The following is a 13,791-nucleotide window of genomic DNA, read 5'->3' as shown; positions in this document are numbered from 1 at the left end:
TTAGAATCAATACGAGACTTGTCAGGCAGCCAGAGAAGCTGTTGGAGTACAGGAGTGATGTGAGGCCGAGATGATGTATGTGTCAACACACGCGCAGCAGAAATTTGGATGTACTGTAAAATCTTGAGAGATTTGGCTGGTAACCCTCCGAACAGAGGATTGCAAAAACCCAAGCGAGACATGATAAGTGCATGGACGACTCTTTCAGCATCAGGCCTCGAGAGGAAAGGATGTAAACGGGCTATATTTAGAAGATGATAAAAGGCTGATTTAGTTAAATATTTAAAATGAGGCTTCAGACTAAGCTGAGAGTCAGGGAATACACCAAGATTACGCACCTGCGGAGATGGTGATAAGACAGACCCATCAACTGTTATCTCAAATTCACTACACCTCTAGATGTTAGAAGGAGTGCCCACCAATACAATCTCGGGTTTTGAACTATTCAGTTTAAGATAATTACGTTGCATCCAAGCTTTATTTCAATTAAGCAAGCATTAAGCGATGACATTGATGCCGATGAATTGGGAAAAGTGCTAATATAGATCTGTGTGTCATCAGCATAACAATGATATCTAATGCCAAACTTTTGCAGGATTTGACCAAGAGGCAACTAGGGTTGTAACGGTATGAATTTTTTACGGTATGATAATCGTCTAAAACAATACCACGGTTTGACGGTTTCGCGGTATACGGTATTAAATAGTAATTCTCATAGCAAAGACCCTGAAAAGAATAAGAACACGTTTTCTGACTAAACAAAGGTTTTATTTCAACAAACTTTTGAAAGAACCATTTTAATAGAACTATAGAAGTCTTTTATAAAAATAAACTGAAAAATCTCCCATTTTAATAAATTAAATTAGAAGGAATAAACAAGCAGGGTCTTTTAAGATTAGACAAAAATAAACTTAAACTGTCCTTCCTTATAAGCAGGATAAATGGGAGACCAAAAGTGCAATACCAAGTTTATGGCTGTAAACATGTATTTAAAGCGTTGTTTTTTTCAGTCTAGGTTGTGATGAAGAAATGTAAGCATGTTGAGATTTTCAGGACTTAATCTTGACCGCTGAGGTGAGAGAATGTGTCCACTTGTACAATGAACAAATAAAAAAATAAGAAAATAATAAATAATGTGTCAAAGTCCAAATAAACATGGTGCAAATCCTCAGTAAAAAAATAGATATAAATATTTACTATACTATAACTAGGTACATAACGAAACTAGATTCAATATGGAACATCCTTAGGTTTTATGTGCCAGCATGGATATGGTTGTCTGTGGATATGGATTTGGATATGGTTGTCTGCAATGCAGACAAACAGCTGCACCTTCATTTGCGTCTTTTGAAAACAGCAAGAGCAGCAGTTCGTCTTTGCTGTGTCACTGTTTTGTCATGTTTATGTGCTGCTGTGCATGCAAAAGTACTTAGTATGAGAATTATTTCATGCAAACCTTTTTTTTTTTGCGTATTTAGCCGCGCATAAATGTATGCCTATCTCTCATTCCGTGTTGTTCAAAAAGCTCAGTGTTGGTCCACAAACAAAAGCAAAACCTATGCTTATTGGTTGTGATATAGCGAGTTTGAACCAATCTGGGCATGGAGGAGGGACAATGCATCAATGTATCATGTCTGGTTTGTCCGGAGACACAGTGACGAGCGTTTCTTCCGCGAATGTTATGTGATACAGCACTGGAAAGCTGAGATTCTCTTCTTTATGTCAATCTTTGAATTGTATAAATCGGATCAGTGGATCAAAAGTTATAAAACATTTAAGAGCAATACTTATTTTTAGCCGCGGGCGGCTGTCTCTGTCTTTAAGGGTTAAAACCGTTGATATGCAATTGTTCATGGTATGATAATCGTGCACGTTCAAATCGTGGTAGACCGTCATACCGGTATATTGTTACAACCCTAGAGGCAACATATAAATGCTAAAGAGAAGTGGACCAAGTACTGACCCTTGGGGAACACCATGACATAAAGGAGCAGTACGCGATCTGTGACCCCCCCACATAGGTAAACTGTGTCCAGAAAGATAGGATTTAAACCAATTCAGCACAATCCCATCCACACCAGTTATGAAGTCTGTCCAAAAGTATACTATGAGAAATTGTATCAAAAAAGCTAAATCTCTATTATTTTTTCGTTATTGGAGCAGTTTATGGCATGATATAATATAAGCACAACATATTTGAACCGAAAATAAATTCATTCACGTGTAATTTGCCACACAAAAGGGATGCGGAGTGTCACGGCTCATCTAACACACACACACACACACACACACACACACACACACACACACACACACACACACACACACACACACACACACACACACACACACACACACACACACACACACACACACACACACACAGAGTGAAGCATCTTCCCCTGTTCAAACAGTGCTGATGTCGTGCAGCAGACAGTGGTGTGTGTTTTTCTTTAATGACGAATGTGTGTGTGTGTGTGTGTGTGTGTGTGTGTGTGTGTGTGTGTGTGTGTGTAGAGATTGGACAGGCTGAAGGCTCAGTCTGAGCAGCTCTAGGCCAGTGTAAGGAGAGCCACATTACAGAGTCTGCTTCACTGCACACTTCAGCTGAAATCAGCTTTCAGACCACCAAATCAGACGCTTAGCATATTCTCAAACACACACACTGCTCACATTTCTGCTTCCGTTCTAAAACCTAGTAAGCTGCCTACCTAGAAAGTAGTATAAGGTGTTGTCTGATGCTGAATGCACAGTTGCACATGTGATACACATTTTGAACAGCTCAGCAAACACAAGGTTCATATTGTCTTTAAGTTATCAACATTGTCTGTTTTGGTAATGTAAAATCTTCCAAACAAAGCCAGAGGAAAACATTTGTGCATCTCAGGAGTAAGACTGTGGTGTTTTTAATGAATTAAAAGAGTCAATGATTCACTGATTCATTCATGAAGACAGTAACTTGCTTTCATTCTAAATGAATCAGCGGTTTTGAATGAATCTCTTAAATAAACAAATCATTAATTAAAATCACCAGATCAGATTCGTTAATGAAAAATGTTCTTCTCTTCTAAAACCTAGTGAGCTGCCTACCTAGAAGATATTTTAAAGTGTCAACTGATCCTAAATGCACAATAGCAAATGTGATAAATATTTGAACAGCTCAGCAAACACTGGTTCATATTGTCTACAAATGGTCAGTGTTTTGTCAATGAAAAAAGTTCCATACAAAGCCAGAGAAGAACATTTGTGCATCTCAGGAGTAACACTGTGGTGTTTTAAACGAATTAAAAGAGTCAATGATTCACTGATTCATTCATGAAGACAGTAAATTGCTTTGCTTCTGAATGAATCAGCTGTTTTGAATGAATCACTTGAATGTACAAATCACTGATTAAGACCACCAAATCAGACGCTTAGCTTATTCTCAAACACACACATACACAGCTAACATTTCTGATTTTGTTTTAAAACCTAGTGAGCTGCCTACCTAGACAGTATTTTAAGGTGTCGTTTGATACTGAAAGCACAAATGCAAATGTGATACAAATTTTGAACAGCTCAGCAAACTCAAAGTTCATATAGTCTAAAAATGCTCGAAAAATGGTCTGTTTTAATTATTTTTTTATCAATGAAAATACTTTCAAACAAAGCCAGAACATGTGTGCATCTCAGGAGTAACACTGGTGTTTTGAATGAATTAAAAGAGTCAATGATTCAGTGATTCATTCATGAAGACAGTAACTTGCTTGGCCTCTATATGAATCAACTGTTTTGAATGAATCACTTAAATGAACAAAATCAATGCTTAAGACCACCAAATCAGACACTAAGCTTATTCTCAAACACACACACATGGCTCGCTTTTCTACTCCTGTTCTAAAACCTAGTGAGCTGCCTACCTAGACAGTATTTTAAGGTGTCGTCTGATATTGAATGCACAATAGCAAACATGACACAACTTTTGAACACGAGCTTCATATTTTTCAAAAATGGTCAAAATTGTATGTTTTAATCGGATTTACCAATAAAAATGGTTCCAGAAAAATCCAGAGGAAAACATATTGGTGTTTTGAATTAATTAAAAGAGTCAATGATACACTGATTCATTCATGAAGACAGAAACTTGCTTGGCTTCAGAATGAATCAGACGTTTTGAATAAATCACTTGAATAAACAAATCACTCATTTAGACCACTACATTAGATGCTTAGCATATTCTCAAACACACACACACACACACACACACACACACACACACACTGCTTGCATTTCTGCTTCTCTTCTAAAACCTAGTGAGCTGCCTACCTAGACAATATTTTAAGGTGTCAACTGATCCTAAATGCACATAAGCAAGTGTGATACAAATTTTGAACACCTCAGCAAACACGAGGTTCATATCGTCTACAAATGGTCAGTGTTTTGTCATTGAAAATAGTTCCATACAAAGCCAGAGAAGAACACCTGTGTATCTCAGGAGTAACACTTTGGTGGTTTGAATGAATTAAAAGAGTCAATGATTCACTGATTCATTCATGAAGACAGTAACTTGCTTTGCTTCAAAATGAATTAGCCGTTTTGAACAAATTTCTTAAAGGAACTACTCGCTTATTAAGACGCCAGGCAGTTTTTACTTATTTTACATGTGTAAATGACTGTTAAATCATGTTTAGGAAGCCAATTTTAAAATACTTTTCTGCCAAAAAGTTAGCTTTATGTTAAAGTTGAATCCTGCCGGTCATATATAGTGTACTTGCCAGAATTATGCCAGCATAACAAACTATGGTAACACTAAAGTTTAGGTCACACGCATGCTGTTTTCCTAGGAGTTTAACAATTTATTGTCACTCTATTAAATGACAGCTAAGTAAAATTTAAAGTTAGCATTAAATATTGGAATGGCACATTAGAATTCATAAACACAGACTGTCAATGCACATGTTAATGCTTTAACTTTATTTGTAATTTTAGCTAATTATTAATATATGTAACCCAGTGTCACCATAAGGAAATTTTTTCTGAACTAAACGACACTAAAATGACACAAAATATTTGATTAAAACAGTATTAATATTGCTATAGTTATACGTTTTAATATTTAATTTATTTTAAAGATGACTTTTGTTAATATTTTACCTCCATTATTTTTCTTCAGATTATACAAATTTGGTATATTTATTAATTTGTTCAAACTTTACTTTATTTAATTTTAATATTTAATATATAAATAATAGGTTTTTATTATGTCATTGTAAATTGTATTTAATACAAGTATTTAATACAATAAATCACAGACGTGTGCATGCAGGAGGAAAACCTTGGAATGTTGTGCATTTAACATCAACAAAAACAACAACATGGTATTATTTTTAATAATATACATGTTGTTATTATTATTATTATTATTATTATTATTATTATTATTATAATACATGTTATTATTATTATTATTATTATTATTATTATTATTATACATGTTATTATTATTATTATTATTATTATTATTATTATTATTATTATTATTATTATTGTTATTATCATACATGTTATTATTAATAATATTGTTATTATTAGGATTATTATTATTATTATTTCTATTATTATTATATTTTTTCTAATATTATTATTGTTATTATTATTATTATTATTATTATTATTATTATTATTTTAATAATAATAATAATATTATTATTAATATTATTATTATCATTACTATTATTGTTATTACTATTAATATTATTATTGTTGTTGTTATTTCTGTCATTTAGTTTCTGTCAGTTTAGCAACAATTAGACTGCACTGGTTTTTTATCTACAATACCATGATTGCATCAAACTGCTTTTGCAAAATAGTCATTCTTCCTGTTTGTCTTCTACAGAACAAAACCGCTGAAGCCCAAAAGGAAAAGCTGTATTGGGACTCACCGTCTTTGCGATGGTAGGTAATCTCCACTTTGCGTTCCTCTGAGCCCAGCAAAGCCTGAGCCACCTGAGCAATCTCATGCCTCTTGGTTTGCTCGCCATGCAAGAAGTCGCATGTACAAGGTTTCTGCATCACATCCGGCCGCGAGAATCCAGTCATCTCACAGAAACCGTCGTTACAGTAAATAATTGCACAGTTCGGGACCCGGGCATTGGCTATGATGAACTTCTTATCTGGAAACAACACATAAAATGTAGTCAATCAATGGTATTACAGCTACACTGGAATGAACAAGGAAACCCAACCACAAATCAGAAAAAATGAGACAGTATGAACAACCAAATAAAAAGAAATAAGTGATTTCTAAATGTACTTTAACATGTATTTCATTGCAGACAACACAGCAAACATTAGTTAACCTGTTCCTTTATTATTTTTATTTTAAACAAGTATAAACATTTTTGTTCTTGCAACACATTTCAAACAATGTGAAACCGTAAAGCATTTACCACTTTGTAATGTTGCCATTCCTGTTCACAACACTTAAAACACATTTAGGGACTAAAGACACTGGCTAATGAAGTGTTTCAGGTGTAATTCTGTCCCATTCTTCCTGCAAACAAGTGTTAAGGTGGGCAACAGCACAGGGTCTTCGTAGTCACATTTTGCACTTCAAAGCGCGCCACACATTCTCTATTATAGACAGGTCGGGACTGCAGATGGGCCAGTCAAGTACCTGTATCCTCTTCCTCCACAGCCAGGACTTTGTAATGTGTGCAGACTGTGGTTTTGCATTGTCTTGTTGAAATATGCATGAGCGTCCCTGGAAAAGAAGGCAGCATATTGTGCTCCAAAATCTCAATGTGCTTTCCAGCATTAATGGTGCATCACAGAAGTGCATATTACCTTTGCCAAGGCAGGGTATATGCAGGAATCCTAAAGGTAATTTCAATACTTTTTAAAGACTTTTTAAAGTCCTTCTCAGAATATTTTAAGACTTCATTTAAGATCAAGCTCTAATCAGTATCAAACCTTTAACTTAATGAACAGTTGCAGTTAAATAAATCAATGGAGCACAACCACACAACAGAACTCAGATAAGCTCTGAAGAAACAAAGCTTGAAAGAATGAATTACGCGGCTGTTTTCAGCGACAGGCTTCAGCCATTGTTTAAACTCGTCTTTCTCCAACCAGGAGTATGCAAACTTATATTTTCTCATTTCGCTGTCGTTTCGCTCTATGGTTTCGCTACATGTGGAAAGCGTCACATCATCTTCCCACGTTTGTCGCAAATAACATGACATCACCTGGACGGACGCACCCCGGCCTGAACCAACCGCGTGGATTGAGCAAGCCATTGTGAATATTAGAAGGAAAATAAATATATTTAAGCTCTTTTGGAGTCAAACACTTTGGACAACGCTTGAACAAAATTTAAGACCTTGTAAAAGCGCGAATAAGACTTTTTTTTTATACCTTTTAAGGCCCTTAATTTTCTCATAATTTGATCATAATTTATCAAATTTTAATACTTTTTAAGACCCCGTGGACAACATGCAAGCGCACGGACACAACCTTATACCATGACAGACCCTGGCTTTTGGACTTGTTGTTGGTAACAGTCTGGATGATCTTTGTCCTCTTTGGTCTGGAGCACATGTAACAGGATTATTTTGGATATATTGATTTCACTATATTTTCCTCCTGTTTACTTAGTTCATATAAAATTGTTTTGTGTTCACAATATAAATGTAAAAAGAGTCTGTAAAGTGACAGTGGTTTCACCTCTTCTCCCCCCCTTGGGTTAACGTCAAGGTGGTATAGTCCAAGCAGCCATACCTGTTGCACTATTGCTTGAGCAGTCTTTTCCTCCTTTTCCTTGAACTAAGGAGGTATGCTCTACCTATTCCAAATTGAACTTGGCTCTGGCCATAATTAACACACACACAAATGCATATTTAAGTTTCATTTTAATCATTTGTTATATTTACTGATATAAAAACAGTTTGTTATATTGTAGAATGTTATTTTTGTTGACAGTATACATTTAATGTAATGAGCCGAAGCTGCCGATCTGTCATAATAACATTCTCTGTGCAGACTCAAAATGGTGTCCTCTCGTCATTCACTACACAACGCAGAGCAAAAGAGAGTACGGTTACACACACAGTGTGCCCCCCCCCCCCCCCCCCCAAAAAAAAAACCTGAAATACTGATTCATCTGACCACAGTACACTATTCCACTGTGTGATGGTCCATCACAGGTGCCTCCAAGCACAGAAAAATGCTTCTGGACACTGTTAACATAGGGCTTCCTTTTATCACTTCCATTTGTGAATGTAACTTTATGTTGTTGTACTTGACAAAGGTTTGCCAAAGTAGTCCTGAGCCCATGTGGTGATATGGCTTTTAGATGAATGTGGATTCTTGATGCAGTGCTGCCGGAGGGATCAGAGATCAGGGTTCAGCTTAGGCTTGCGCCCTTGTCTTTTACGGACTAAAATTTCTCCAGATTCCATGAATCTTTTAATGATGTTCTGCACTGTTGAAGGTGAAACATCCAAATGTCTTCCTCTCTTTCGTTGGGAAACATTTTTCTCACAAACTTGTTTGTCAAACTGGCGATCCTCAGCCCACCTTTGCTTCTAAAGGACTTGATCTTTTATGTATGCTGCTTTTATATCAAATCATAATTACAATCACCTGTCAACATCACCTGTTTCAAATCTCATCATTATTTAACCAGTTTATCTGATTACAAGCCATAAACTGCTCCTGTCCCAACTTTATTTGGAAAGTGTTGCAGGTCTTAACGACAGGAAAGGATATATATTTACAAATGAACCAAAGTTGACCAGACAAAACATGGAATATTTTGTGTTCATATTGTCTGCAACGAAAATGTAGAAATCACTACTCTCTTTTTATTTGGATTTTCCATACAGTCCCAACTTTTTTTGATTTGGAGTTGTAACATTTTAACAGTACAACATATATATATATATATATATATATATATATATATATATATATATATATATATATATATATATATATATATATATATATTTGCAAAACAACAGACATTTATATAGTTTGTAAAGTTTGCAAAAACAGATTTAATAAAAAAAGTAATACCAATCAATAAAGGGAGAAAAACTAAATAAAACATATAGGGCCCTATACACCCAGCGCAATGTGGCGCAAAGCGTGACGCAATTGTTGTTTGCTAGTTTCAGCTTGGCACAAGAGTTGTTTTGACGTTTTGCAGCACGCAGTTTAAATAGCAAAGTCATTTGCGCTCATTTGTGCGCCTATAGGCGTTCTGGTCTAAAAAGAGAGGCGTGTTGGGATGTATTGCTGGCGCGTTGCTATTTTGAGAAACTATATTAGATTTTTCAATAGACCAGAACAAAGCTGGTCTATTGTCCAGCGCAGAGCGTGTTAGCTGTGCGCTTCGCTTACATACTGCTTAATACACACAAGATGAGGGGCAATACGCAAATATCTTTACATATAAAAAATAATTACAATATTAAAGATATATGTAGGATATATTAAGTATATATAGGATATAAATATAAAGGATTAAAATATTACAAAACATATTATTTTCTACCCTAAATAAATATAAAAACAATACTTTCATGCCTTTTTCATCTCGGGGGGGCTTTTTCAGTTTTTTCATAGCTATTCGCTTTTGTATAATGTTATCATTAGCCCCTTTCACACAGTGATACCGGTAAATATCTGGAAAATTTCCGGAACGACTTTACCGGTATATTGAAAAAAGCGCTGTTCACACAGGCGAGGACGTTACGGAATTTTTCCGGAAAAGAGCATTCACACATCCATTCCAAAATACCGGTAAATTCTGACATCATTCACCACAAATGAGCTTTAAACGGCTGCACTTGTGTTTGTAAACATTTGACTAAATTACAAACTCTGTGGATGATCAATATTGTGAACAACTTTCGCAGGATCACTTTCGCATGTCGAGATGTTCATAATATGTGCGTGTGCAGGCGCTCACAGGCGCACGCAAAGCTTGAAGGTAAACAAACAACGGCTTATCATAAGCATCTCATCGATGATTATTTACACAGTTGGCATTAAGAAGAACATATAAACGTGATCTGACTAACTTCTAGCAGCTAAATGTGTCTGGAAAAACATTCAAAGGCTTTTATTTTCACAAACCGCGCGGACGTAAATGCGTCTGACTGTTGTGATTGGCTAAAGCAGACGTCTCACGTCAGCACGTTCTAGACGTGCACGCGCTTATTACGGCAATCTTCCTTCTGCATTCACACAGCGCAGCATTCCGACAAATTGCCGGTAATGTTACAACTTCTCTTTCCGGAAAATAGCCAGAACGAATTTACCGGTATATTTCAAAAAGGACCTGTTCACACATACAACTTTTCCGGAAAATTGCCGGCAATTTTCCGGAAAAGTTGTATGTGTGAAAGGGACTATTATTAGCAGTATTATTTATTATATCTATATTTATATTTGTTTTATTAAAAACAAGCTTAGATTTGTCCACCTGTCAGGTTTTAGACCATATGGGGCACTGCATGTGTGTTTGGATATAACTCAGGTTTTTGAACAAACTTCGTTATTATTGTTCATTTATTTGTTTGCTGGAAATTAGAACTGAATTTAGAAATAGTTTTGAAACAAATATTTGCGCTTAACAAACGAAATTAATTATTTATAAGCTGGATAAAAGCGTCTGCTAAATGACTAAATGTAAATGTAAATGTAATTGAATTGCGTACAAGGTTTCCCTATCTAAGAGTGAAAGTGAAAGTTAATAATTTATCTCTCATTCTCGCGCTGTAGATGCTCTTTAACTGTTTTCTTGCTAGTGAAATGCTCAGTTTTTCACACTTACACTTACTTTACATCAAGTAAATAGCAAATGCACCATGGCGCGACGCAACTGGCTCTTAAAGGGAATGGGAGATGAGACTCCGATTGGTTTATTCTCAAAACACACCTATAACTCATTAAGAAAATAAGCTCAACCCTTTAAATAAGTATATAAAATGTGTGTGTGTGTGTAAAAGAGTAACAATAAAAAATAAAAAAGATAATAAGAAGAAGAAGAATAAAAAATGAATAGATGAATAAGCCCAAGATCTTTTTGATGTCAACAAAGCAACTCCACAGCTTATATAATGCGTGCCTAAAAACCTCACATGCCATAAAAATCCTCTAAATGCGCTCGAGCAGTCTAGATTTCACTGTGTGCATGTGCGTGTGCGTGTGTGGGTAATCTTCAGTATGTGGATGACTGAGAGCATCATTTGTCTGAACATACGTGCTGTCATTCATGCATTTCAGTGCTATCACCGCTGTGTATAAACAGTCCTCTGACAGATGCGTGTGAAGTGTAAACACTACAAAAACCACAATGCTGAAAGACTCCTAACTGTCATCTGCCAGTCTCTCTGTTGAGCAGAAAGCCTTTGTTTCTCATTTCTTTTCATGCCCTAGAGCTTGAAGTGCCGAAATGCACATTAAGTATTCATAATTACCTTTTTTTTGTAGTAAAACTGTCTAAATGAGCATAAAACTGTGCTAAACAATACTCACAAACATCTCCTCCTTTGCTAAAATACAATTATAAGGTGTCTCTGTGTGTGTGAACCCACATAAAAATATAATATAGTGATTTATGGTAAATACTTTAGTGTTTTTGAACCATACTATAGTAAATTATGCATCTGTTGTGGTGATTCTGTAGTAGCTATTGCTATGGTACTACAACAACTATAGTAATGTAAACAAATTACCCAACACTGCTGTTTTCAAGAACTATATTTAAGTCATATTATACACCACAGTTTGCTGTAGTAAAAACTGAGGTATACTACACTGTAAACAAATGCTGGGTTCCACACAATTGTATTTGTGTTGGGATAACATGAAGAAATTAAGTTAACTTATTAGTTTTTACAAATATAAGTGGATTGATTATAAAATAATTAAGTTGCCCCCCAAAAAATCTCAATAATTGTGTTGTTTCAGATCATTTTAACTTAGTAGTTTGAACAAACAGCAAACATCATTTTGAGTGTACAGTATTTATTACAGTTGATCAGTTTATCATAGTTAATATGCTGCAGAATTCATTAACAAAGTGTAAATATTGCACTAGACCTTGCACTTAAAAGGTTCCACAATATTAGAATTTTACAGTCAAAATTACATTTCTGAAAATGACCTGTTTTCTTTTTTTCAAAGGATTAATTATGATTTTGAGCAAAATGCTAAATTTTAAGTTATGTTCAATCAATTTTACTTACCTAATTGTTTAAGTACAAATAACCTAGTACTGTTTTCTATATATATATATATATATATATATATATATATATATATATATATATATATATATATATATATATAAATATAACTACAAATCTGTAGTTTGTGTGTGTGTGTGTTTGTGTTTGTGTGTGTGTGTGTGTGTGTGGTGCGTGCGTGTATATATATATATATATATATATGTATATATATATATAGGCTGATTTGTATTGCTATATTTTAATATTTACAACACTTGTGAATTGTGTTAATAACTAGTAAACTGTGTAAACTGGTGTACTTCAGTAATATAGCAGATAAGTAAAACTGTAGTATTTGTATGAAGAGTTTAGATGCAAAAACCTCTAAATGCCATCTGAAAATTCCATAGAAAAATGAACATTTTTCTTAAACTCCTTTGTATAAGTGGAGATAATTCACTTTAAAGAACAGGAAAAGGACTTATTCTTAGCCATAAAAGTGATATTACTGAACATACACACAGAAGCCTGATAAAAATCCTCATTTTAGAGGAACTTTTCAGATAGCATTTAAGTTTTTGCATCTAAACTCTTCATATATAAATACTACAGTTTTACTTATCTGTTATATTACTGAAGTACACTAGTTTACGCAGTTTACTAGGTATTAACACAATTCACAAGTGTTGTAAATATTAAATACAATTCAGCCTATCACACTTTAGTACAGTTCAGAAACATCAGTATGTAGGCTGCAGATTACTAGTATGAATGTGACATATACACTACATAACAGCGCCTTATCTATCACCTGAATAATATGGAGAACAAAGAAAGTGATTTTGCAATACTCACTCTGTCCCTCGAATTTCCGTATGATTATCCCAAGAAATGTATTCTGAGGAGCGACATGACCTCTCCGCACAGGCATGATTATTACAACAATCTTCAGCCTTTCGTCCGCATAAAGAAAAACCTCCGCAAAGCTCCTGAAAGTTATCTGCGCATCTGAACGGCAGCTCTTTGTCCGCGGTGACGGCCGATCTCTCCACTTTCCGGGCGCTTTTGTTGGCTCTGCGCGCTCACAGACGGCGGTTGTGCTCACATGCGTGTCGAAACCTTGGCTGAACTCCTCGAAACCGACACCGACGGGAATCGGTGATGAGGGAGAGTCGGCTGAGGCTCGGATGGAGACGCATCGCTGTCCGCGCACGGGGGAGTCCGATGTGGTGCTGAACGGGAACGGAAGACTGTGTTTGTGCTGTGATCCGCCTCTAGGGGCTTTAACGGAGCTCCGCCGCCCCGGGCGAAAACTAAACTCAGCCCGGCGCACAGGCAGCCTCGGCGGGGCTCATTTCGTCGATCATACGTAAATAAAAGGGGTTGAGTTGTCAAGTGAAGAGTCTGCACTGGCTTTCTGAGCACACACACAAGGTGTAAAAAAAGTCGAAGAGGCGTGTGTTTATGAAGGTTTTACAGCTACACTAAAGTAAAATTATTCTTATTTTAAGCTTTATTTTATATGTATCTCTTATTTAACTTATTGAATTTTGTTTTTCTTGTTTACTGT

The 13,791-nt window shown here is 35.4% G+C and overlaps 1 protein-coding gene across 1 annotated transcript in view; it reads right to left on the bottom strand.

Moving 5' to 3' along the window:
* Positions 1–13,485, bottom strand: part of LOC101883600 (potassium voltage-gated channel subfamily H member 7) — a 186,171-nt gene extending 172,686 nt beyond the window's left edge. The window contains exons 1-2 of the mRNA XM_073913232.1: positions 13,077–13,485; positions 5,922–6,152 (exon numbers count right to left, since the gene is read on the bottom strand). Coding sequence (XP_073769333.1) covers positions 5,922–6,152; positions 13,077–13,152 — 307 coding nt within the window. The 5' untranslated portion in view covers positions 13,153–13,485. The remainder of the gene's footprint in view (positions 1–5,921; positions 6,153–13,076) is intronic.
* Positions 13,486–13,791: the final 306 nt, after the last annotated feature.

Source organism: Danio rerio, chromosome 9 (assembly GCF_049306965.1).
Source record: "Danio rerio strain Tuebingen ecotype United States chromosome 9, GRCz12tu, whole genome shotgun sequence".
NCBI classification, from domain to species: Eukaryota; Metazoa; Chordata; class Actinopteri; order Cypriniformes; family Danionidae; genus Danio; species Danio rerio.
The sequence above is the reverse complement of the archived record's forward strand: the minus strand, read 5'-3'. Positions and strand labels throughout refer to the sequence as shown.